The sequence below is a fragment of the Sorex araneus genome, chromosome X, assembly GCF_027595985.1.
Source record: "Sorex araneus isolate mSorAra2 chromosome X, mSorAra2.pri, whole genome shotgun sequence".
In the NCBI taxonomy this organism is placed as follows: Eukaryota; Metazoa; Chordata; class Mammalia; order Eulipotyphla; family Soricidae; genus Sorex; species Sorex araneus.
Genome location: NC_073313.1, coordinates 57806789 through 57833549, shown reverse-complemented (window position 1 = coordinate 57833549; position 26761 = coordinate 57806789). Strand labels below are relative to the sequence as shown.

General features: G+C 44.3%; 1 protein-coding gene across 2 annotated transcripts; it reads left to right on the top strand.

Annotated features, from left to right (window-relative positions):
• Nucleotides 1–280: 280 nt before the first annotated feature.
• FUNDC2 (FUN14 domain containing 2) lies at nt 281–21863 on the top strand. 2 transcript variants are annotated; one of them, XM_055123013.1, is made up of 5 exons: nt 281–470; nt 5163–5301; nt 15940–16015; nt 18868–18978; nt 21339–21863. In XM_055123013.1, the coding sequence occupies exons 1-5, from the start codon at nt 338–340 to the stop codon at nt 21414–21416; spliced, it is 537 nt and encodes a 178-aa protein (XP_054978988.1). In that variant the 5' UTR covers nt 281–337; the 3' UTR covers nt 21417–21863. The 2 variants fall into 2 exon arrangements, with proteins under 2 accessions (XP_054978988.1, XP_054978987.1); XM_055123012.1 differs by having other exon boundaries at nt 287–470; nt 18868–18999.
• The last annotated feature ends 4898 nt before the right edge of the window (nt 21864–26761 follow it).

Genomic DNA, 26761 nt, shown 5'->3' with positions numbered 1-26761 from the left:
GTAGGTCTAGCGGGGCAGGGAGACTCATTTGTTCTCTAGCAAGTCTTGGTCAGGACTCCAGTTTTGGTCACAGCAGGAGCGGGCAGAAAACGTCCAGTGTTCACCTGACAAACACAACTCCCGCCCAAGAAGGCAAGGTGGGGGCCGGCGGCGGCCGCGCCTGCATAGGCGCAGCGCGGCCGGGCGGCGCGAGTCCTGCGCAGGCGCAGCTCTGGCACCTCCCCCAGCCCCGCCGACGGTTTGTACGCCTGCGCCGTGGCCTCTGTGACGCAAGGCCGGCGGCGGCGGGGAGTGGCTGCCGCGGGCCTGGCTCGGCCTCTTCCGCCTCGCCGTGGGAATGGAAACATCTTCCCCACGTGCCGGAAGCGAATCCGGCCCCTCGAGCACCAGCCGCTCGTCCTACGCCCACACGGAGCGCTCGCGAGTGTCCTCGCGAGACGAGCTCGCGGAAATGGCGGCGTCCAGTCAAGGTGAGGCGGCGGGCGCCGAGCGGACGGTTGGGAGCCCGGGCGCGGGAGGCAGGGCTTCCGAACGCCCCGTCGGGCGCGCCGGCCGCTCGGGCTGTTCAGCCGTTCCTCCTCGCCCCGGCGGAACGGTGTTTGGGGCTTGCGGACTCGCGCTTTCCCCTCAGTCTCCTGCGGGGTTTCTGTCTTTCCGCGCCGCGGGGCAGCGTGCGGCGCTGACCGTGCGTCTCTCCACTGCTTCCAGCGTCGCCCTCCGTGACTGTCATGCCGGGCGCCGGGCTGCGCCGGGCTTTCTCCCAGTCACTTGCCGCTAAAGCCCTGACTTGACGTGACGAGAGGCTCCGGGTGCTCAGTGGAACTATTTTCCTCGCAGACAAGCGCCCAGCCTCCCCTCAAGTATTGCAGCGCCGGGGCCCTGGCTCCGGGGCGCACCACCCTGTACATGTGTGATGACTAACACCTGTCTCATATGTGTGTGCACACTGCATACATAGAGGTTGGTCACATATTTGCACCTAGGAAATAATGAAAAATGTTGACGTTGCCATGTATTTCCATCCTTACGTAGGGATGCTGGCAATCCTACGACTGCGGGTTTCCTGGGCCCTTCAGTATAGCTAGTGACTTGCTTTTGGGGGTTTGGGGGCCGCACCCTGCAGTGCTCAGGGACCATGTGTGATGCCGTGGACCGAACCAGCTTGGCCGCGTGCAAGGCAAGCACCTTGCCCACTGCACTCTTGCTCTGCCTCCGTGCCTTACTTTTACTGTGGTAGTCCTTAGCACTGCTTGTTCGGTGACGGAATGCGATTGGGTGAGCCAAACGTGTCTATTTATTAAAATCCCTCCTTCGACTGGAGCTCTAGGGGCTTTGAACAGTATGTTTAGCCAAAACTAAACTCTCCATCTTCCCACAACCTCCCCCTCCAGCACAGCAGGGGCATTTTTTGTTAAGCTAAAAACGATTTTTTTCCTTACTTACTTGTGATGTAGAGAGCCCAGGTTCGTGAACATCCGTAGTTTGTTTACTTGCGAATGCTTTAGCATTTTGATCCATTCTTAATCCTTGAGTTATATTCTGCTTGGTGTGAAAAGAGGTCTTTTGTTCTTTGGTTTTTGTTCTTGCTCGTATGGATACCTAGTATTTCCACCACAGTTTGTTTGAAAAAGCCTTTCTCCCTTGAATTTCTTTGGTGGCATGTTATTGAAAACTGAACGACTATGTAGGGTGTCATCTATTTATGGACCCAGTGACTTCTTTCATAGATTTTTGTATCCTGGTTCAGTTCTTGATTATGTTGGTTCTATTCTATTCTATCCTTGACATTAATAGGCCCCATGGTACTGTAGCTTTTATTTTGTTTTGGACTCCACACCTGGCTATGCTCAGGACTTACTCCTGGCTCTGCACTCAGGGATCACTCCTAGCAGAGAGTGGGGCACCATATCGAGTGCTGGGGATTGTATCCAGGTCGGCCATGTGCAAGGCAAGGGCCCTACTCATGGTACTCTTTCTCTGGCCCCATGGAGCTTTATAGAATTCCTGAATCCCTTAAACAGTGTTCCTTTCTTCTCCCCAAACTTGTTTTGGCCACTTGTGGCACGTTGTGTTTTCCTAGAGGGTTGCATACATACAGCTTCTCTGGTTTTCACTCTGACTTTGATAGTCCTGCTATAGACTTATGAGGTCTCTGTTCCTCTTCTGGAATCGGAGTTTGTGCCTGAGACAACAGGTGTGGTGGAACTCACACTGCTGAGGCTTCAGAGGGGATGTCTGAAATGGGAACAGAGTTTCTTTCTTAACCTTCTAGCTCCCTCACTCTCCTGGGCACACATCCTGAAAGTAGCCAAAGTCCCTACAGAGAGGGAGCCAGTATGTCTGAGTGCCTTAAAGGATTCCAGATTCCTGTCTGTAAGGCTTCCAAATGAAGTATCAGACATCATGGAAGAGATGAGCTGTAGTACTATATATAGCCTGCCTGAGTTCTGATCTGAAGCATAGCGATTGTTTTGCTCCATGAAATTTTGTGCTAACTTGTAGTACAACCAGAGCATCTGAAATCGCAGTCTAAGGCCCTTTGCTCCACCATAGATGTTACAGAACCAGATCATCAAATTGTAGATCAAAACCTTTTTTGATTTGGCTTGCATTGTGTCTGCATGTTGATGTAGAAAGAATAGACATTTGTTTTGTACTTTACAGTGTAGATATCTTAAACATTTTTCATGAAATTTACATGATTTTCACAACTACTGATCTTGCTTTCCAGTTCTTCTAATACATAGAAATCCAGCTGATTTTTTATTTCTCTTTATCCTGTGATCTTGCTAATTGTTATTCTAGTCCTTTTTGTTGATTATGTTCAGGTTTCTTAACATATTATAAGATCACCTGTTGATAAATTGGTTTATTACCTTCTTTCCAATCTACTTTGCTTGTATTTCTTTTCCTTTTCGCCATGTCTTTGGCTTTTGGGCTACACCTGGTGGTACTCAGGGTTTACTCTTACTCCTGGCTCTCTGCTTAGGTATCATTCTTGCAGAAGTTGGGGCACCACATGGGGTATCAGGGATCAAACCTGGGTTGGCTGTGTGTAAGGCAAGCACTAAACCCACTGTACTATCTCTCCAGCCCCCCATTTCCTTTTCTTTGTTGCACTAACTAGTGCCTCCAGTGTAATGTTGAATTGAAGTTCTGGGATGGATATCCTTATCTTATTTTTTATTTTAGGGGGCAACTAAGGACAGCTTAGGTGCCCCTCATCTGGTGAATAAGTTTTCTAGTTTTCTGATTTTCCTTCTGATTTTTTAACTTATAGATTACTTAGAAGTGTACTTAATTTAGAAACTTGTGAAACTCCTTTCATGTATGTTTGCAAGACATTGTGGTTAGTGTTTCATGCATATTGATTAACTTTATCTAGCTATTAACCTTTCTACTGTCCCTTTCTGCATTTCAGACTTCCATATCTGGTAATGCCTTTATATTTCTTCTGTCTTACTCTCTTTATAATTTTCTGGAACTCTAGATATGCCTTTTGAGCATTTATTTAACTTTGTTACCTGCTTGCTTCAGCATCTGAATCTTGTCTGGTTCTGCTTCCATTCTGCTGCTTTTATAAAATGTATCATCAGTTTTCATTATATGGCTTTGCCTCTTTGGTTGCATGCTCAACATTTTGTGATAAACATTCATAGACTCAAGTCAGTGGGAGTTGATTATTTTTAGAATAAACACCATAAATAACAATCGCTAACATTTCTTTCCTCCCACTTTATTTAAACAATGTGGATTACAAAGTTGTTCATGATGATTGTTCTAGGCATTCAGTATTCCAGCACCAATCCCACCACCACTGTTTCCTTGCCCTCTACCACTGTCTCCATTTTCCCAACCACCCCTCAGCATCTGTTAACATTTTGTGATGAATGCTGGGTTCAGTGTAGGTAAGCCCAAGGTTGTATTCCTACAGAGAAAGGGATTATTAGGCATGTTAATTCTATTCCCTTTGGACAAATCACTTCCCCTTGAAGCCTCAGTTTCCTACATATAAAATGGGGTTAATAAGTACGATCTTGTTCTGTGGATTTCAATTAATACATATGTTTATTGCTTAGCCATTATTTGGTACACACATAACAATTTAATATTACCTCTTATTATTGGTGGGAAGGGAATTTGGGCTACACCTAGCAGTGCTCAGTGGCTAATCCTCACTCTGTGCCCAGGAGTTACCCCTGCCTGTACTGGGGATGGTATGCACTGCCAGGATGAATAAAACTGTTTAAGCATACATTATTATGACTTACATTTTGCCCGAGGTCTTGAGAGAAAAGGATAGTTTACTATTCTATACTTTCTACTTTATTTTAAATTTTAGTGTGGCTTTCAAAAATTGCTAGTCAGAATTTCAGTTGATGTACTAAAGATAGAATATTATATTATTTTGAGGTGCTCATTATATATATATATCCATTTGTTCAAGCGGGCACCAGTAGCATCTCTCATTGAGAGACTTATTGTTACTGTTTTTGGCATATCCAATACGCACAGTTAGCTTGCCAGGCTCTGCTGCCCGGGCTCGATACTCTCGGTAGCTTGCCGGGCTCTCAGGTCGGCTGCGTGAAAGGCGAATGCCTAACCACTGTGCTATCTATCATCGCTGTCATCCCGTTGCTCATCGATTTGCTCGAGCGGGCACCAGTAATGTCTACATTTTGAGACTTGTTGTTACTGTTTTTGGCATATCGTATACAACACGGGGAGCTTGCCAGGCTCTGAGGTGTGGGCGAGATACTCTCGATAGCTTACCGGGCTCTCTGAGAAGGGCAGAGGAATCGAACTCGGGTCAGCTGCGAGCAAGGCAAATGCCCTATCCACTTTGCTATCGCTCCAACCCATATATATATATATATATATATATATATATATATATATATATAATTTCCTCACTCTGCACTCAGGGATCATTCACTCTTGGTGGTGCCAGGGGACTATATGTGGTGCTGGGGATCAAACCTTGCTTGCTGTACTATCTCTCCAGCCTTTAAAATATATTTGCCTTTTGAACTCTGAACCAAGAGTTTGCGTACTCAGGGTACCACATGGTGTTGGAGATTGAACCTGGGGCTCTGCACATAAAGCATGAGCTCCATCCCTTTGAACCATCTCCCTGGCCCTCACTGTCTTTATTCTTCTAGGAAATTTTGACACCCTGGATCTTGCAGAACTTGCCAAAAAGCAGCCATGGTGGCGCAAACTGTTTGGGCAGGAGACGGGGCCTTCAGCTGAAAAGTACAGCGTAGCAACCCAGCTGTTAATTGGAGGTGTCACTGGGTGGTAAGTAGTTATAATAAATTGAATGACCCATTGTCTTATAGATGCTACTTTTTATATTTGAAGTTCTTTATTGAATTATAGATACATAATACAAGTATACTCAGTGCATATAACAAGAATGCATTTTAAAGGATTAAAAACCAACTACTCCCGCTAAAGAAAATGTCACCAGCACCCAGAAACTCAAAGAAAGTGTTTCCTGATTGTGATTTAATTTACATTTCCCTATAATTATGTCGGATGTCTTTTTATGGGTTGATTTTTGGCAATTACATAGCATGGTGAGTTATTCCTTCAAATCTTAGAATACTATCAGTTGAGTTTGGGAAATATGTGTTGTTATGTATCTTTTTTTTTTTTGCTTTTGGGGTCACACCTGGCGATGCACATAAATATAGATATGTGTTGATATGTATCTTTTTTTTTTTTGCTTTTGGGGTCACACCTGGCGATGCACAGGGGTTACTCCTGGCTCTGCACTCAGGAATTACCCCTGGCCGTGCTCAGAGGACCATATGGGATGCTGGGATTTGAACCCGGGTCGGCCCCGTGCAAGGCAAATGCCCTACCCGCTGTGCTATCTCTCCAGCCCCTGATATATATCTTATTGTATATTTTATTTAATCTTATATTTATGTTTATATCTTATAAGATATATTTTATGTTTATGCATGTATGTATAAGTATGTATATTATATGTATACATACAAAATTTTATAAGTATGTATACATAAGTATGTATACATAAACTGTTATAAACTTTATTTATTTATTTATTTATTTGTTTATTTATTGCTCTTTGGGTCACACTCAGCGATGCTCAGGGGTTACTCCTGGCTTTGCACTCAGGAATTACTCCTGGCGGTGCTTGGGGGACCATATGGGATGCCGGGGATCGAACCCAGGTCGGCCGCGTGCAAGGCAAATGCCCTACCTGATGTGCTATCGCTCCAGCCCCTCAACACTCAGTTCTTGTTCAAAGTGATCATTTCCAACTGTCATTGTATTAGTGGTCCCTTCATTTTTCCTAACAGCTGCATAGTATTCCAATGTGTTAATGTTCCTTAGTTTCTTTATGTAGTTGTTTGCCCTTTGGCACTCACATGGTTTCCAGATTCTAGCTATTGTGAATAGTGCTGCAACACAGATTTGCAGATTACATTTCTGCTTTGTATTTTTGGGCTCCCAGGATATATTCCAGAAGTGCTATTACTGGGTCAAATGGGAGCTCAATTTCTAGTGTTTTGAGGAATGTTCATATTTTCCAAAAAGGCTGGACCAGTTAACATTCCCACCAGCAATGAATGAGAGTCCCTTTCTCCTGCATCTATTCCAGCACTGGTTGTTTTTGTTCATTCTGATGTGTGCCAGTCTCTGTGGTGTGAGATGATATCTCATTGTTGTCTTGATTTGCATCTCCCTGATGACTAGTGATGTGGAGCATTTTTAAGGGCCTTTTGGCCATTTGTATTTCTTTTTTGAGGAACCTTCTGTTCATTTCTTCTCCCAATTTTTGGATGGAGTTGGAGGTTTTATCCTTGTAAAGTTCTACTAGTGTCTTATATATCTTGACTATTAACCCCTAATCAGATGGGTATTGGGTAAATAATTTTTCCCATTCTGTGGACTGGCTGTCACTTTTCTTTTGAGGTGCAGAAGCTTCTTAGTTTAATGTAGTCCCATTTGTTTATCTTTACTTCCACTTGCTGGGTCAGTGGCGTTTCATCATTGAAGATGCCTTTAGCTTCAATATCATGGGGGATTCTGCCAACATTTTCCTCCATGTTCCTTAAAGATTCAGGTCTAATATTGCGGTCTTTAATCCATATTGATATGACTTTTGTGCATGGTGTTAGAAAGATATGAGTTCATTTTTTGCATGTAGCTGCCCAGTTTTTCCAGCACCGCTTATTATAGAGGCTTTCCTTGCTCTACTTCATATTTCTTTCTCCTTTATCAAAGATTAAATGATCATATATATGATGGTCTGTTTCAGGATATTCAACTCTATTCCATTGGTCTGCTGGTCTATCTTTATTTTAATACCATGCTGTCTTAATCACTACTTTGTAATATAGTTGAAGTTGGGAAAGATGTTGCCTCCCATCTTCTTTTTCCCAAGGATTACTTTAGCTATTCATGGGGTTTTATTGTTCTATATGAATTTCAGGAGTGTTTTATCTATTTCTTTGAAAAATATCCTTATAGGGACTTCATTGAATCTGTATAGTGCTTTGGGAGTATTTCTCTTTTGATGGTTAATTCTCCGGATCCTTAAACAGAGGATGTGTCTCCATTTACTTGTGTCCTCTTTTACCTCCTGAAGTAGTGTTTTGTAGTTTTCTTTGTATAGGTACTTCACCTCTATAGTTAGGCTGATTTCGAGGTACTTGATTTTTTTTTTGCTTTTTTTTTGGGTCACACCCGGCGATACTCAGGGGTTACTCCTGGCTTTGTACTCAGGAATTACTCCTGGCAGTGCTCGGGGGACCATATGGGATGCCGGGGATCGAACCCGGGTCGGCCGCATGCAAGGCAAACGCCCTACCCACTGTGCTATCGCTCCGGCCCCGAGGTACTTGATTTTTTGAGGCACAGTTGTGAACAGGATTGTTTTTTTTTTTAAATATCTCTTTCTTGGGGGCTGGAGAGATAGCACAGCGGGTAGGGCGTTTGCCTTGCACGCGGCCGACCCGGGTTCAAATCCCAGCATCCCATATGGTCCCCTGAGCACGGCCAGGGGTAATTCCTGAGTGCAGAGCCAGGAGTAACCCCTGTGCATCGCCAGGTGTGACTCAAAAAGCAAAAAAATAAAAAATAAATAAATAAATATCTCTTTCTTCTCTTTCATTATTTGTATATAGGAAATCCATGGATTTTGGGGTATTGATTTTGTATCCGGCTACTTTGCTATACAAATCTATTATTTCTAGGTTCTTTTTTTAATAGATCCTTTAGGATTTTCTAAAGTCAGCTGCAAATAGTGAATGCTTGATTTCTTCCTTACCTGTTTGAATGCACTTGATATATTTTTCTCGCCCGACTGCTATGGTGAGTACTTCCAGTCCTATATTTAAAAGGAGTGGCGAGAGTGGGCTCTCTTGTCTTGTGCCTGATTTTTAGAACGAAAAATTTTAGTTTTTTCCCATTAAGGATAATGCTTGTTGTGGGCTTTGACTCTATTGAGTTAAGTTTCTTCAACTCCCATTTTGTTGAGAGTTTTTATTATGAAGCGGTGCTGGATCTTGTCAAATGCTTTCTCTTCATCTTTTATATTATCATATAGTTTTTATCTCTTATCGATAATGTTGTGTTATATTGATTGATTTGCAAGTGTTAAATCATCTTTGCATCCCCAGGATAAATCCTACTTGGTCGTGGCGTATGATCTTTTTCTGATGAGTTGTTGCATTCTATTTGCTAGTATTTTGTTGAGGATCTTTGCACCTGTGTTCATCAGGGATATGGGCATGAAATTTTCTTTTATTGTGGTGACTTTGTGCTTTTTTATCGGGGTGATGTTTGCCTCATAAAAACCTTTTGGTAGTATTTCTATTTCTTCAGTCTCCTGGAAAAGCTTGACAAGGATTGGCAGTAAATCCTCTTTAAAGGTTTGAAAGAATTCACTAGTGACTCCATCTGGGCCAAGGATTTTGTTTTGGGGGAGACTTTTGATTACTGTTTCAATTTCCTCACTGGTGATAGGTCTCTTCATTTATTCTAGATCTTCTTGGTTCAGCCTTGGGAGGCTATAGGAACCCAGGAATTTATCCATTTTTTAAATGCTCTCTTGTTTTGTGGCATACAGATTCTCAAAGTCATATCTGGTGATCCTTTGAATTTGTTGTTTCTGTGGTGACATCCCCCTCCCATTCTATTTCTGACTCAGTGTAATAGGATTCTCTCTCTCTCCTCCCTCTCTCCTCTCTCTCCGCGCCTCTTCTCTCTCATGGTAATTGACCTTGTTTATTTTTTCAGATAAACAGCTCTTGGTTTCGTTGATCTTTTGGATTGTTTTTTGGGACTCCAGCTCATCAATTTTTGCTCTAAGTTTTATTATTTCCTTCCCTCTGCCTGGTTTGGGTTCTTTTGTTAGTCATTTTCTAGATCTTAAACTGTGAATTCAGGTTACTTCTGTGGGCTCTTTACTTCTGATGAATACTTGTAGTGCTATAAACTTCTCTTCACACAAAGTTTTTGCTGTGTCCCACAAGTTCTGTTAGCTTTCTCATTTCTTTTTTTTTAATTTTAAATTTTTTATTGAGTCACCATGTGGAGCTTTCTTATTTCTTTTCAGGTCATTTGATTTCCTCTCTAACCCACTGGTTGTTCAGTAGTGAGCTGTTTAGTTTCTAGATGTTTGGTATCTTATACTCCAGTTCTGTGTGTGATTAATGTCTATTTTCAGTGCATCATGGTCTGAATATATAGTTGAAATAATTTCTTTCTTTTTTATTTTATGGAGGTATGTTTTGTGGCCCAGCATGTGCTCTATCATGGAGAATGTCCCACGTGCACTGGAGAAGAATGTGTATTTGGCTTTTTGGGGGGATAAAAGGTTCTATACATGTCTGTTAGCTCCCTCTCTTTGATTTCTTCCTTCAAAGACAGTATTTTCTTGCTGAATTTTAGTCCTATTCATCTATCAAGAGGTGACAAAGCTGTGTTGAAGTCTCCAGCTACTATTGTCCTCCTTGAAGTCTATTAGCAGTTCTTTAAAGAATTTTGGTGGTGCCTTGTTGGGTGCACAAATGTTTAGAAGTGTAATTTCTTTCTGATGTACATGCACTGTAGCACTGTCATCCCGTTGTTCATCGATTTGCTTGAGTGGGCACCAGTAATGTCTCCATTGTGAGACTTGTTACTGTTTTTCGCATATCGAATATGCCATGGGTAGCTCGCCAGGATCTGCCATGCGGGCGGGATACTCTTGGTAGCTTGCCAGGCTCTCCAAGAGGGACAGAGGGATCGAACCCGGGTCGGCTGCATGCAAGGCAAATGCCCTACCCGCTATGCTGTCACTCTAGCCCCTACTCTTCTCTCTTAATTGCTGCATTTAGTCCATTCCATTGAGAGAGAGGATTGTCATGGGTTTTTTTTTGCCATCTTTCCATAGATGTTTGTTGAGTTTGTGCTGTTTATTTTACTTTACAATAACCTCTTCAGTCCCTCTTTTAAAGTTGGTTTTGAGTCAGTGAAGTTCCTGAGCTGTTGTTTATCCATGAAGTTTCGTATCGTTCCTCAAATCTGAATGGGTGTCTAGCTGGATAAAATATTCTTGGTGAGGTGTTCATTTCATTCCGTTTTCTCACTATATCACACTACTCTTTTGGGATACAGAATTTCATCTGATGAGTCTGCTGTAAATCTGTTAGCTGCTACTTTCAATATCAGAACATTTCCATTACCCCAATATAAAACCCTGTACCCAATGGACAGTAACTTCAGTTCCCTTTACCCACTGGCGGTCATCAATCTGATCTCTGTGTCGCTGAATCTACTTTTACTAGTCACTGTCACTGTCATCCCGTTGTTCATCGATTTGCTCAAGTGGGCACCAGTAACGTCTCCATTCATCCCAGCCCTGAGATTTTAGCAGCCTCTCCTTACTCATCTTTCCCAATGATAGGAGGCTCTTTCGGGGTCAAGGGAATGAGACCTGTATTGTTACTGTATTTGGCATATCGAATATGCCACAGGGAGCTTGCCAGGCTCTTCCATGTCCCAGCTATTTACCTACGAGAAATTAACTATAGTTAACACACCCTAAACAAGGCCACCTTAAGTAACCTAAGGCTGGTAATCCCTCCTCAGGACCTTGGTCTCTCTCTTTTTTTTTTTTTGCATCACACCTGGCGATGCACAGGGGTTACTCCTGGCTCTGCACTCAGGAATTACTCCTGGCAGTGCTCAGGGAACCATATGGGATGCTGGGGATCCAATCAGTCAGCCACGTGCAAGGCAAACACCTTACCCGCTGTGCTATTGCTCCAGCCCCAGGACCTTGGTCTCTTTAACTGCTCTATTAGAGACCTTCTCAAGGGCAGGAGACAGTACAGAGGTTAAGGTACTTGCCTTGTATGTGGCTGCAACCCAGACAATGGTTCGAATCCTGATACCACATATACCCTGAGAACCCCAAGTCTGGCCCCTACCAAAACAAACATTGGGGGTCCAACAGTGGGTAGGGCATTTGCCTTGCAAGTGGCCAACTGGGTTCAATCCCTGGCATCCCATATGGTCCTTCGAGCACCACCAGGAATAATCCCTGAGTACAGAGCCAGGAGTAACCCCTGAACATTGCTGGTGTGCACCCCCCGAAAAGTAACCCCCAAATTTCTGAAGTGTGTCCCTTTAGCGGATTTATTCCCCATTCTTTCCCTCTGTCCCCTCACTCCTTTCTCCACACCAACCCTCCTTCCCTGAATCTGAGGGTCCTTACCGCAAGCAAACCACACAGCTTATTTCCTCCAGGCCTGGCCACCACATTCTTCTCTTTAAGGCTTACTCTCCCCATGCTCCCCGAGTCCATATTCTAAAACCATTCTGACCAGCCCCTCTAGCGGCATTCAGATTCTTTTGTTGCTGGGCCTCACGGGGCAGTGCTCAGGACTTACTCAGTGCTCAGGTAGCTCTGAGCTGAGGGATCACTCTGGGCAGGGCTCCACCATGTGGAGTACTGGGGATGGAATATGGGTCTGCCGCATGCATAGTGAGTGCCCTATCTGCCGCACTATCTCTCCAGCCCCTCCACCGGTATTTAGATAGCCCAGTTGTCCCTCATCCTTCAAGTCTCCAATGATTCTTGAGTCCATTTCTCTCTCCCTCCCCAGGTTCTCACTTGGGGGGAACCCCTTTAGCAACTCTTACTAAAGTGATTCCAAAAAGCAAGACAAAGCAAAATACTATAATGGGAAATATTTTAATTACCTGCACAAGAGTTGGAACTAGTGGGTATTGAATAAACACTGGTCAGAGCACTTTAGAAGGCACATCTGATCAGTGCCAGAGAGACAGCCAGATTAGTTATCTTGGTTTCCCTTGAGTCACCGGGCAGACTGAGGAACTGTGTGAGCATCTCACTGAGATGTGGAAATCCGAGATCTCCCTGAGATTCTCCACGCCTCTTCTTGGGCTGTATTAAACTACACATTTCATATATATGCTGCAGCACAGCTCCTTCTTCCCCTTCTTTTACTAGTATTTAAGATAAATAAAACCAGAAATTATGGGACCAGGTGTGCCTGACTTCTTTTTAAATTTTTTTTAATCACCACGAGATACAGTTACAAAGCTTTCATGTTTGAGTTTCAGTCATACAATGATCGAACACCCATCCCTCCACCAGTATATTTTCCACTACCAATGTCCCCAGTATCCCTACCCCCCATCCCATCCTATCCCTCCCCCTGCCTCTATGGCAGAGAATTTCCGTCTTTCTCTCTCTACTTTTGGGCATTATGGTTTGCAATAAGATAATGAGAGACCATCATATTTGGTCCTTAGTCTACTTTCAGCACACATCTCCCATCCCGAGCGATCCCTCCAACCATCATTGACTTAGTGATTCCTTCTCTATCCCAGCTTCCTTCTTACCAAGTGCATGTGGCATGTGTGCCTGACTTTCCTTTAGCTTAATGCTTTTGATAGTCATCCATGTATATGTGTTTTTCCTTTTTTTTTTTTTAGAGAGGACGACACTAGGTTTTGATCAGGGCTTACCCCTGGCTCTGTGATTAGGGATCACATCTGATGGGCTTGGGAGATCATAGAGGGTGCTGGAGATTGAACCTGGGTCAGCCACATGCAAGGCAAGCACCCTGCCTAAGGCATTGTCTCTCTGGCTCCTCATATGTGTAGTTTCTGTTCATATCTTTTGTCAGATTATTAGCAATATCTCTTTATTGTACAGTTTTAGTTGTTGCTTTGGAGTTTATAGATGCAACTTTTACTCATCACAATCTACCTTCAAAACTTGCTAAACCACTTTATATATAGTATTAAGTTCTTCGAGCAGTCTATAATATGTTGTTTATGAATCGTCATTTGTACCATTTCTAAATTGCTTTCAGTTGGGGCTGGAGTGATAGCACAGCGGGTAGGGCGTTTGCCTTGCACGCGGCCAACCCGGGTTCAAATCCCAGCATCCCATATGGTCCCCTGAGCACGGCCAGGGGTAATTCCTGAGTGCAGAGCCAGGAGTAACCCCTGTGCATCGCCAGGTGTGACCCAAAAAGCAAAAAAATAAAAAAATAAAAAAAAAATAAATTGCTTTCAGTTGGTTTAGTTTTCATCAAGGGCCTTTTCCCACTTTGTATGCTGGTTGACTTTTTATTTAGGTTTGAAATTTATTTTTGTTAGTTTTGTTTTTAACTGACTTACTGATTTACAATATTATGGCATTTCATCCGGGTCATTTGTAATTGGATAGTGCTTTAAAACTTTTCATTGTTGGGTACTGGATATCTCTTTAAAATTTTTAAAAATTGAATCACTGTGAAATAGACCCTGACAAAGCTATTAATGATTAGGTTTCCAGTATTCCAGAACACATCCCTCCACCAGTGTACCTCAGATATCTTTTTTGTTCTTACAAATGTGCTTGATTCTTATGATGGGCATAAGAATACAAGGCTTAAACATACAAGGCTTAAGCAATTCCAAATGACCTTCATGCACTGCTGGGATGGCCTTTTTTTGTTTTTGGGCCACACTCAGCAATGCTCAGAGGTTACTCCTGGATCTGAACTCAGGAATTACTCTTGACTATGCTCCACAGACCATGTGGGATGCCTGGAAATGAACCTAGGTCAGCCACATGTAAGGCAGGTGCCTTCGTACTGTATGGCTCCAGCCCCATACTGTAGTGGCATGGGGTCATGATGATCCTCCATCTGTAAGGCCTGAGCAAAAATGCAAATGTGATACTTTATTTTCACTTCAAACATGTATTTTTTTTCTTTTTCTGTTTTTTTGGCCACACCCAGTGGTGCTCAGGGCTTACTCCTGGCCCTGCATTCAGGGCTCACTCCTGGTGGGCTCAGGGGACTGCATGTGCTGGGTATTGAACTAGGTTGGCTACATGCCAGGCAAGTGCCTTACCTGCTATACTATTGCTTTGGCCTACCAGATGTGAATTTTTTAATGGGAGGAATAAAGGCTAATTAATTATTTAATTATTTTGTATGTGCCACTAAAATATAAAGTCTTAGTTGAAAATGTCAGTTAACGGCTGCAGGGAATGTACTTAGCTTATAATTGGAGAACTACGATGAGGCCTTCCATTTACTAGTTCTACCACCCTTCCAGTTTAGGAGTCTCTTCTATGCTCATGCTTCACTTTTTCTTAAAACCTTCAAGAATCTTGTAAGGCCCTCCCTGCCTTGACCCAGGTGCAGTTTCTTCCTACTAAGCAAGAGTGTGCAGAGGGGAGTGGAGTAGAAAGGGGGGTCGAAATAGAAATATGGGCTTATGATGCATTGTCGGGTCTTCCGCTCTCTTCTCGAGTAGAATGGAGAGCTGCTGGAAGGTGAGGAGCAGAAGTTTGACTTAATTTAGTGTAGGGATTGACACCAAGTTTTCTATAAAGAGCCTGCTAGTAACTCTTCTAGACTTTTCACAGTCTGTGTTGTAGCTATAATGAAATGGGGTAGAGGTCATGACCTAGACCAGAGCAGAGGCTACTTAGAGATATAAACTAGCTGAGAATATCCCCAAATTGAGTACATAGGAGAAAAGAGATCCTAGGACTCTACTGAGGAGGCCAGCATTTAGCAGTCAGAAAAATGAGTAAGCAGGAGAGTTGAAGAAGGAAGGATATTGAGGTGGCAAGCAAACCAATAGAGAATGGTACTCCGAAGCAAACAGTGCCTCGGGGTGAGTGATGGGTGGTGCTGCAGCTGCTGATGGGCAGGTGGGGTAAAGGCTCAGCAGTGAATATTAGCTTTAGTAAGGAAGGTCAGAGTCATTGGTAATCTCCAATGACTTTCTTGAAGCCATGGTACCAGCCTGCTGGGGTGGGTTTGAGAGACTAGGCGGAGTGTAGACACAGAGAAAAGACAGCCAGTATGGTGAGTCTGTAGGTAGCTTTGCTGTAGAGGAAGCAGAGGGAAGGAAAGGTGGTTGGACATGAGTTAAAGGCTAAGGAGGCTGTTTACTCAGGGCGGCGGGGGGGGGGGAGTAATTGCAGTACATTGTGTCCAGCCATGGAAAACACTCTAAGGGAGATAATAATCATCAGTTGGAAGGTATCATCAAACGAGCCCCTGTGCACAGCCAGCCACATCTCACGAATGTCTCATATCTTCATAGTGGTCTTATGTTCCCTCCCTGCCTTTGCATCTGCTCTTCCTTGTTTTTCTGTAGTAAAACATACAGCCGAGGAGTTTTATGGCACTATTTTTAAAGCACAGAGTTAGTATAAGGGGTAGTGTCAAAGGTTCTGGAGTCGGGTGTTTCTGGTTACAGAGATTTGGCAATCTCCTTGTGCCAGGATGATCCCCTTTGGGCTGGCTCAGTGCATGGAGCAGTAGGAACTGGGTCACTCCAAGAGAAGTAAGTTGTGCCATTGTTAGAAGCACATTTGTGCATGTCTCTGATGGCCTGCCAATTTGTCTGATGTTGGTTTTCATTTTGTAGGTGCACAGGTTTCATATTTCAGAAGGTTGGAAAGTTGGCTGCAACAGCTGTGGGAGGTGGATTCTTTCTCCTTCAGGTATGTATCTAAAATGTTCCAAAATGCGTGGCCATTCCAGTTACCCTTTGAGGAATTGCCTCCGAGAAGATGCAGTATAGTCCTGACTCTGTCTCCAAGTCCTGTTTTAGCTTGTGACTGTGGGAGTCCAACCTTATTAATGACTAGTCATTTTATTATGCCATCACAGGGGAATTTAAAGACCTATTTCTTAACCTGACTTCCTTCAGAGTTTTTAAGACTGGTTGAAATGTTAAGCAAATGTGGTTTTAAAAATACAAGGTGTGTTACAAGTGACCTGAGATAAGTTACTTTTCCCCCCTTGTGATGCTAATATTACTCAGAATTTTATTAGATGGTACTGAGCCCAGAGTAGTGGATGAGAAATGAGGATTAAATGATGGTACAGTCACAGCCACAGTGGATAAGAAATGGGGATTAAATGATGGTTACACACACATGTGACTGTTTTCATTTCAGTTACAAAATGAAAACCAACATCAGACAAGTCGGCAGGCTATCAGACATACACAGATGTGCTGTTTCTTTAACCTGGCGTTTCTTTGAAATCCACTGATGTTGAGTGAGGCTCTATAGCCTTGGTTTGCAAACTTGAATGCACATGGGAATCACCAGGGAGTCCAATCACCTACTGTTGTTTACGGCCTGCTGTTCTTGCCTGGTTTCCTAGGTAGTCAGTATGCATGCACATCTGAATCTTCTCCAACTTCAAGGTGAGCTTATGTGTTGCAAAGTTGGAGAACCGCTGAGCTGTAGGAGATGGGGTTTGTTGAATTTGGGTCAGAGTCTCTGAATTCATAGCCCTTTGTCTTCCCCTACACCGTGCTCCCTACACAGTTCTACACAGTTAGAATCTCTCATTTTGACAAGGTAAATTCAAGTTTAATATTTGAACCACCATTGGAGGAGCCAGAAGGATAGTTCATGTGTTTAAGTACTTGCCTCCCCCCAATAATCAAAGAGTGCTGTCTCAGATGGGTGTGGTGAAGATGAAATGTATGAAAGGAGGAACTTGGTGACAGGCTGGGGCTGGAGCAGTTTACTCAGTGGGTAAAGTATGATGTGATATGGTCCCTGAATCTGGGATATACCAGAGTATGAGAGAAGATGTACTAGAGTATGGGATAGTATAGCACAAGTTTCCGATAACCTAAGGCTTCAATTAACTATGACTACACTCTCTGCCCCTTTCTCTGGGGTAGGCATTTTGGAAGGATTCCAGTGGTCCCTGGTAGCTGGGGCGTCTCATGGTTCCAGGCAGAAGGTGAATGAGCAGAGGTCTGGAGCTGGTCTGGCACCCTGGGCCTCCTGTTCTCACCTTCCCCTGCTCCTCCTACTGGGCCAGTGGCCTCAGGACTCTGAGCAGAGAAACCTGGTGGATCTAGGTGAGACTTGTTCTCTCCTTTCTGCAACTCCTGAAGCATTGCTGGTTCTGTAGCACTCTGCTGCTTACTAGCAAGTTCCTCAGTTCATTACTTCTTGGAGGAGGGGGCCCTTGTGCCATTCTCTCCCCTTCTTTTCCTGCTTTGTAGAGCCCAGGATTCCTTGTCCTCACAGTGCTGTAAGTGGACACTCTCCTTGGGGAGTCTTCGCTGACAACAGTGATTGGTTTGGGATGCGTTTCCAGGAAAGACTCACATTATCTGGCATCAGGGGGATGCGGGGAGGAGGTAAGAAGAATTCCACTTAGTGTTCCAGTCTGCCCATTCACACTGGCAGTTGGCCCATCAACATTCAGTGAATAAGTACCTTTTTCTGGTATTTACACTGTGGCCTCTATCCTATGTAAAAATCAAGAATATGTGTGAATCTGACTCTAGTTTCCCTAATGTTTTCCACTGGTTGAATTTTTTCCCCTTTGAGGAGATGTGAGGTGTCTGGACCAACCACACACAGTATTGCTCAGGGGCTACTCCTGGTTCTGTGCCCAGGAGTGACCCCTGGTGGTGCTGGGGGACCTATGTGGGACCTGGGACCAAATGGGTTGGCTGCATGCATGACAAGTAGCCTACCTCCTGTCCTCTCTTTCCAGCTCTGAAGTTCTATGTCTATTTTTAAATCAAACTTATCATAAGTGTGTTGAATATTGGCAAGTGTTTTTGACCCCTCCCTTGAGTCTAGACCATACCACATGATGATGGAAGGAAAATGGAAAATGCAAATTCTATGCTTGTCAGTCAGCTGCTCTTTCCTTATTAGCCCTCAAGAAGTTGCTCCAGTTTTTATGACCCGTGGAATACGAGGGTAGTGGAAAGGAGTTGGAATCTCATGTACATGCAGTTTTTGAAATTCAGCTGTGTTTTGGCTATAAACAATCATTCTTTCTTAGTAGTAGGATCCTGTTGTATGCTTTTAACATGATGCTTAAAATAGTCAGTAACTAGAAGAAGTAACCCAACTATACACCCGCAGGTGTGAATGGATTAACAAACTAGGTTTTTTTTTCTTCTTTCTTTAATATTTTTTAATTAGGGGCCGGAGCGATAGCACAGCGGGTAGGGCGTTTGCCTTGCATGTGGCCAACCCGGGTTCGATCCCCGGCATCCCATATGGTCCCCCAAGCACTGCCAGGAGTAATTCTTGAGTGCAAACCCAGGAGTAACCCCTGTGCATCACTGGGTGTGACCCAAAAAGCAAAAAAAAAAAGATTTTTAAAATTAAATCACTGTGATACAGACCCTTACAAAGATGATTAGGTTTCAGTTATTAGTACACAAAGAAATGGTGAGTTGAGCTCTCCAAAAAATGGAAGGGCTCAAGAGTTTTTGATCATGTACTTGAATGATTTATCCTGACCAAACAAATAGCAAGCCCGTATCTCCTATTTCTTGCTGTTCTTGTCAAAACCACAGCTTGCAAATCATACTGGATATATCAAGGTTGACTGGCAGCGAGTAGAGAAGGACATGAAGAAAGCCAAGGAACAGCTGAAGATACGCAAGAGCAATCAGATACCCACGGAGGTAAAGAGTAAAGCAGAGGAGGTGAGACTTGCTGGTGTGGACAATGTGGTGTGAGCTACAGTGGGTTGGATACACAAGTCTGTCAGCCTTGAATGAGATGACTTTGCTTCAGAGGCCTTTTTTCATGCTAGGTAATTGAAGTGCTCGGTGACCTTTACAGTGTTTGCCAGTGCAGGGTGACACAGGTACACATGGGATGGGTCATCCCTTAACTAGTTTCTGGAAGTGTGGGAGTATGGAAGCAGCATGGTGATGGGGAAAATACTAAAACTATCGGTTTTCTGAAGATTTTTATCCCGTTCTGTTTTAGCTTGGGGTACACACATATCCAAAATATCTGCACATAACTAGTGGTGCTATGCCTAGCTCAGGGGCTGGCAGACCTTTTACCTTGGGGGGCACGCCAGCAATGCTCAGGGATTATTCCTGGCTCTCGCACTCAGGAATTACTCCTGGCGGTGCTCAGGGGACTATATGGGGTGCTGGATATCGAACCCAGGTCAACTGTGTGCAAGGTAAGTGCCCTTCCCACTGTAGTATCGCTCCTTCTTGGCAGCCTGGCATCTTAAGGGACAGGTAGGTTGTGTTTTCAGCTCAGCGGTTTCTGTGGTCTCTTTCCAAACATTCGCCCCACATGTAGCTGCAGTAGACAAGTGGCAGTGCTGTGGTGATATGAAAATTGGTGGCTTGCTGAGGCTGGTGTACTGCATAAAACCAGGTTTAGTTCTACTGAAGGGACAGGAGAGTACTGAATCTTAGGAGACAACATGTGTCTTCAGATATTTACAAGGTGGGGAGCAGTGATGAGTAGGTAGTGACCTTGCAAACTAGAATATTAGTGAAGAAAAAGTGACTCACTTGTACATAGTTCCAGTCTGCTTTGGTGGCCGGTGGTTGACAAAGCTGGTCCTTTATCCAGAGGGGAAGCTAGCATCTATTTGGGCATAGAGAGTCTCACCCACTTCGTTCCTCAGTTTCCAGTCCAAGACCTTGAAAGTAGCACCTTTTTCATTCCACCAACCGTTTTTCATATAGACATTGACAGAAGTAACGTGATGGTGGGAGACTTCTCTAGTGGTTTGGGAAATGTGCAGAAAGAAAAGTTGACTATAACCAACTTGGACTCACAGAAGAAGCCTGCCATAAACTAACCATAAGTTTGCAGTTGATTCATTCGCACACTTCCTGCATTTGTGTTCATGTCTTGGCACTGTCATGAACTGTGGGAAAAGCGGCTGGTTCCTGCCCCCAGAGTCCATGGACTGGTTTGGGAAGCAGACACTGATGATGAGGAGTCCAGTCTTGAGCATCAAGGCAGGCCTGGGTACCCTGGGGCAGGGAGGCCAGTGGGGGAAGAGACTAAAGCTGAAACAGAGCAGATGAAGGAACATGTAGGCAGACAGAAAGTAGAGCTCATTGGCTTTTCTTTCCCTAATGGCAAAAGGCGGTTCTTCAAGTACACCAGCATGGGCTGTAGTCACTCAGGAAGACAGAGGCACAGGAGGGAGTGAAGACATCTGTGGGTTACAGGACATGTATTGCAAGACAGGCAAAGGTTAGGGCAAGTCAGTGGGAGTGGCTGAAGTGGGTTGATACTGCAGTGTCTGCACATAAGTCTAGGAGAGTAGTCAGTTTGGATACTGCATGTGTTGTCCCTTCAGATACTTCCTAAGGTGCTGAGTGTTCTGGGGCGCAAGAGAGATTTGAACTTGCTTCGAACAGGAGACAGAGAGCCTCTGTCCATGTTCCCAGCCTCCAAGGGGCTTTTGTCTGGAGTTTGGAAGTCTGGGATTTCACCTGTAATCACCTCTGAGGCGGGGAAATGTGAGTGGGGATGCATATGTCCACCTGAGAGGAGCTATCTGAGGGAGAGGGGGGAGATTGGTTGTGGGGACTTGAGACAGTCAGTGGTGAGGCAGGAAACAGGAAACTGGGATGATTGTGTCAACTACTTGACCATGTCCCCGGGAACTCTGGCCTTCTCCGAACCAGTACTTTCCTTCCCTTCTGCATCTGCAGGCCAGCATCAGGCCCTATGCTAGTCTGTGGACCACGGCTGGAAATCACTGCCCTAACACAGTGCTTGACAACCCCATTCCCAACTGTCACAGTATTCTTGAATTTCATCACTGTGCACTGTGTATCACGTTAACACCCCTTAACGGCATGGGCTCAAATTATGTGGGATAACATCTGGATCCCTCCTGGTGCAAAGTCCAGATCTCGCTGTGCATGCGTACACAGGCAGAGTAGGCAGTCCATGGTCACTTAGGCAGACAGCGAGTTGGCATTAAAATTGGTTGCAGCATAGTCTGAATGGCCTTAGTGAAATAACCTGCTGTACTCTCATCTGTTCGTAGGTGGTGTCATTCGTGAAGAAGAATGTTCTCGTAACTGGTGGATTTTTTGGAGGCTTTCTGCTTGGCATGGCATCTTAAGGAAGATGATTTAGCTTCACCTATTGCTGCATTTATCCAACCAGCAACATCTTCACTCCATCTTAGGACATTATGTTTTCCTCCTCCTTTTTTCCTGTGCCTTCCTCCCTCCTGGGCATATCTCAATGGCTACTGTGGGCAGCCAGGCAGCTGCTGGAACAAGCTCACAGGCCCCTGCTGTAGCTTGGTGGTGATGGAAGAGACTTTAGATAGACTAGATAGCTTCCTTTCCCAGCACACTCCCCAGTTAAATGACCTGTAGGTCAGCAGGAAGGTTCCTCTCTTCACTGTCAGGTACTCACCAGGACATGTGACAGGATGGCAACTATGGACAATGATGAGTGGATCCTTGAAGGTGTCAAACTTGGTTTGGGAAAGAACTAACGCACATAGATAGATACCTTATGTGCAATATGGAAAGGAACTGAATACATTTGCCTTTGAAGATGTTGGTATTTGGTGTCTGCTTTCTTTCACGTAGGAGTTTTTTTTATCTGCTCTGATGATCCTGACAAAAATGGCGCCATAAGCACTGCAGTGGGGAAGATTAACTCTGATAGGAACATGTACTCAAGGAATATGCCAAGTTTGAGGATTGTACTTAGTAGAGGTTGGTCTTCAGGGGAACTCACCTATACACAACATGGGATGGTCAGACTCAGAAAATCATTTATAGACATGAAGATACTTTACAGCGCCATTTCCTACCATGCAGAATAAAACATGGCTATTTCCAAAGCGTTTATTTGGAAACAAAGGATTTATTTTGATGATGAAATAAGTGACTAGGTGATAATGAGAAGAAGCTCTTATATTTCTTTTTCATCAGAAAGGTTTTTGAGCTTTGAAATGTGAAGTATTCTTCACTTGTTGTCCAAATGTTAGGCAACCTTATCTTTGTGTTGATTCTAGTTATCCTGTTAGTATGAAATGTCACCATTTGAGTGAGAGTTTTTAAGTGGGTAGTATTCCAGGCACTGTTGGAAGGATGAGTAAAGAGGCTGCTAAAATCTCAAGGCTAGGATGAATAGAGACGTTACTGGGCCCGCTCGAGCAAATTGAGGATCAACGGAATGATAGTGATAGGTATGCAGAACTGAGTACAGTAGGACTAACACATGTGAAATAAATCATTTACCTTGTCAGATGCAATCTACTGTCTCATGATGACCCCAGCTCTTGGCATTTTTCTTTAAATCTTAGGGATGAAAGTTAATACAGAGTTTAAAGTGCTTGCATTGCATAGGACTGACCCTGGTTTGGTCTTTGGCACTGTTTTCTTCCCTGCGCACTTAATAGGTGTGATGCCTGAGCACTGCCAGAGGTAGGTATAGTCCAATCCTCCCCAGAGTTTAGAGATACACACTTAGAATTGTGCACAAACTGTCAGCATGTTCTGTTACTAAATTGTTGATACTAAATGTTGAGCAGTATTGAACATTTTTTCTCTGCACACTGGTGGCTAAAGACCACACTGTTTTAGAATAGCTATGTGCGGAGGGCACAGCTTGTGTCCTCATTGGACCCATGAAGCTCAGCTCTGTCAGAGGGATTCAGGGGCTTCTTGGCTAGATAAAGAACAACCTTCTAGTAAGGTGCCGGGGAAAGGAACTTTTTGAGTCTCTGATTCCTGAAAATGTAAAAGCCTTCAAATTAATTCTTAAACTTGTAAATGATTCTTGCAAAGGATGAAGATTTTTTTTTGGCTTTCTGTTTGGGGGCTGTACCTGGTGGTGCTCTGGATTTGCTCCTGATGGTGCTCAGGGGACCATATGGGTGCTGGGAACAGAATCAAAGACAATCTCATGCAAAAGGCATGGTCTTAAGGCCTCTGTTGAAAATGTATGTCTTTGCTTGTATTGAGTTTGGAATGAGTAGCTATCAATGAATGTGTAAGACATGAATGTGTAGGGCTTTCTTTTAGAATTTGTCTATTCGCATTTTTTCTCATTATATTACTATTTTGGACTGGAGTTGATAGCACAGTGAGTAGGGCATTTGCCTAGCATGCGGCTGACCCAGGTTCGATTCCTTCATCCCTCTTGGAGAGCCTAGCAAGCTACCGAGAGTATCCCGCCCCTCAAGGCAGAGCCTGGCAAGCTACCTGTGGCATATTCGATATGCCAAAAACAGTAATAACAGGTCTCACAATGTGGGGGCTGGAGCGATAGCACAGCGGGTAGGGCGTTTGCCTTGCAAGCAGCCAACCCGGGTTCGATTCCCAGCAACCCATATGGTCCCCTGAGCATGGCCAGGCGTAATTCCTGAGTGCAGAGCCAGGAGGAACCACTGAGCATCGTTGGGTGTGACCCCCCCCCAAAAAAGCAAAAAAAAACAAAAAAATCAAGTCACAATGGAGACATTATTGGTGCCCTCTCGAGCAAATTGATGAACAATGGGATGACAGTGCTACAGATAGTGCTACTATTTTAAAGGCAATGTAAGTTATTTTACTTGCAATTTGTATGAACCCTCCAGTTAACAATAACAGAAGTGATTTTCCTGTCAGGATTTTGATTCTTTTTTTGATCAGACAAAAGTAGAGCACTGGCCTCCATGTGTCCATCATCAACCTTCAATGAATATTACACCTTGTTTATCAATTTTGATATACCATATGGATCATTTAATCCTTTTTTTTTTTTTTTTTTTTTGCTTTTTGGGTCACACCGGGTGATGCACAGGGGTCACTCCTGGCTCATGCACTCAGGAATCACCCCTGGGTGTGCTCGGGGGACCATATGGGATGCTGGGATTCGAACCCGGGTCGGCCACGTGCAAGGCAAACGCCCTACCCGCTGTGCTATCGCTCCAGCCCCTCATTTAATCCTTTTAAGCTCATTTTTGGAAAACACAAATACCCTGTTATACAAACAGTAATATTTCTTTAGTAACAGATAAATGGTCAGTGTTGCAAATTTCCTTGTCTCCAGTGTTTCACAGGTTGAATGAAAATCCATTGAAGGTTTGATAGTGTTCAGTTGATCTGTCACTGCTCTTTCCATCTTTTTTTCAGGGAGCCTGTCTGATGATTCTCTGCTGGCCGGCCGAGGTGGTGGTTCTGCTGGGACCCTGTAGTGTTAGGGATGGGGATACCAACCCCAGTGGTGCTGTGGGCCCTTATGCTGCACCCTGTGATGGTCGAGGCACCATGTAGTGCCGGGAATGAAACTGCTGTGCTCTATTCCAGCCTCCGTGGCTTTTAGTATTAACGGTCCCTGGATGGAGGGTAACATGCAGTTGCTTACTGAAGACCTAGTTCCCTGTCTGCCAGCCTTCCTGCCCCTGGCTTATGCTGTCTGTAGTATTCAGGGCTTCAGCCGCTTGACTACCCATGTCACTCAATCAAAACACTGGGAACATAAAGCTGTGCCGTGTCCTTTTGGGCAGCTGCAAGTGACAATAGGTGAGGCACAGTGCCTCCCGAGTAGAGTGAAGTCATTTGTCTTCTCACCATCTCCTTGTCCTGTCGTTTCTGGTGATGCCAGCAGAGATCAGCAGGTTAGTCTACACATCTTTAAAAGGGTGGATTAGAATATTGAGTGTAGTGACATCTACAGGTTCCTCCCATAGGTGAAGTTTATCCCCAGCTGGCTGCTGCCAGGAATGCATCATTTTATGTGAGCAGCGAGGTCTGTGGGAAGGCACTTGTCTCTGCAGTTCCCAGCCACTAAGTGAACTAGCTCTCTGTTTCAGGAAGGGCTTTTGGAAGAGGAGTTCTTGGTTCATCTGGGGATTGAGCTTTGTTGGTCTGTTGGTGCAGAAGAAACTGTGTTTCAGCATTATCTTTGGTCTCAGGGGACCCAGAATTTCAGTGTGAGGATCACCAGAAATACTTCAGGGAGCCTGTGGCTCTGCACCTGGAGATGCTTGCAGGAGGGGACACACACATACCTAACATCTGCACTGGTGCCCCTTCCTGGGGAGATGTGACTGCATTGGGGTCTTCTAGCCCACTGGGCTTCACTTGCATAGTGCAAACACAGTTCTCACCTGCCCACTGGTAGCATAGATGCTATCCCTCTAGTGTTTCTCTGACTGGGTCCATGATTGGCTACCATCTCACCATTCAGCCTTGGGTGCAGTGGAAGCCTTGATTTGGTGAACTGGACTTCACTCCAGCCAATACCCTTCGGTTGCATGCTTGTGGTTGGAAGGCTCCATAGTTAACTCCACAGTTAACTGTTGTAAGAATGATCTCCCCATATCCTTTGTTCTTTACCAGAAACATAGGCAAGGCTAATGCTTCAGCTCTGATTCAAAACCTCTTTTATATTTTGGGAAGTGTTCGTTTTTTTTTTTTTTAAATGGGGTTGTTGGGCCATACTTGGCACTGCTCAGGTTCTACTCCTTGTTCTGTGCTTAGGGATTGCTCATGGCGAGGCTATTTATTGGACAGGGAGTATTGAGCCATAGCCAGCAGTGCTCAGGTACTATATCTCTGGCTCTGCTCAGGGATCTTGTGTGGTGCAAGGGATCAAACCAAGGTCAGTGGTATGCTGGACCAGCACCATAATCCCTGTCCTAGCTTTCTAGCCCTATTATTTCCCAGCAGAGAGTTACTGTGTAGGGATGGAGATGATAGTTTTGAGGATCATTACTGTTTCACAATGATTAGTTTGTTCTCTGAGGGAAACTCATGGAAGGCCAGATTTGGACCCTGACTGCAATTCTGCCTTTTCTGCGTCATCAAATTATGTGCTTCCTTTGTCCGGAAGTCCAGGGTTGGCATTGCTTTAATAACTTTGCAATACTGATGTGACCTGAAGAATCAGACAAAGCAGATCCTCTTTGGAACTGGATTTCCTAGAAAAGAGGCCACCATTGGTGTGGCTCACATTGGATGGTGACAGTTCCCATTGGATGGTGACAGTTCCTATTATGAAAGCATGAATTTAAGAGCATGGTTTTTCTTTACTGGATGGGGAAGCAGTTGGTGGAAAAAACATTGTCCTGTTCACAGCTGTGTGCATGGCAAATGCCTTATTCTCTGGCCCCAAAAGCACTGTTTTCTAAGAGCCGCTGTGTGGTTCCCGTATGTGTTTATGAAGCTGGAAAGTTGGCCAATGAATTCCATAAATTCAAAACAGTAAGAAATGTTATTTTCAGGGCTGGAGTGATAGCACAGTGGGTAGGGCGTTTGCCTTGCACGCGGCCGACCCGGGTTCAAATCCCAATATCCCATATGGTCCCCTGAGCACTGCCAGGATTAATTCCTGAGTGCAGAGCCAGGAGTAACCCCTGTGCATCGCCAGGTGTGACCCAAAAAGCAAAAAAAAAAAGTTATTTTTGGAGCCAGAGAGAGCACAGCAGGTAGTATACTTGCAGATGGCCAACCTGGGTTT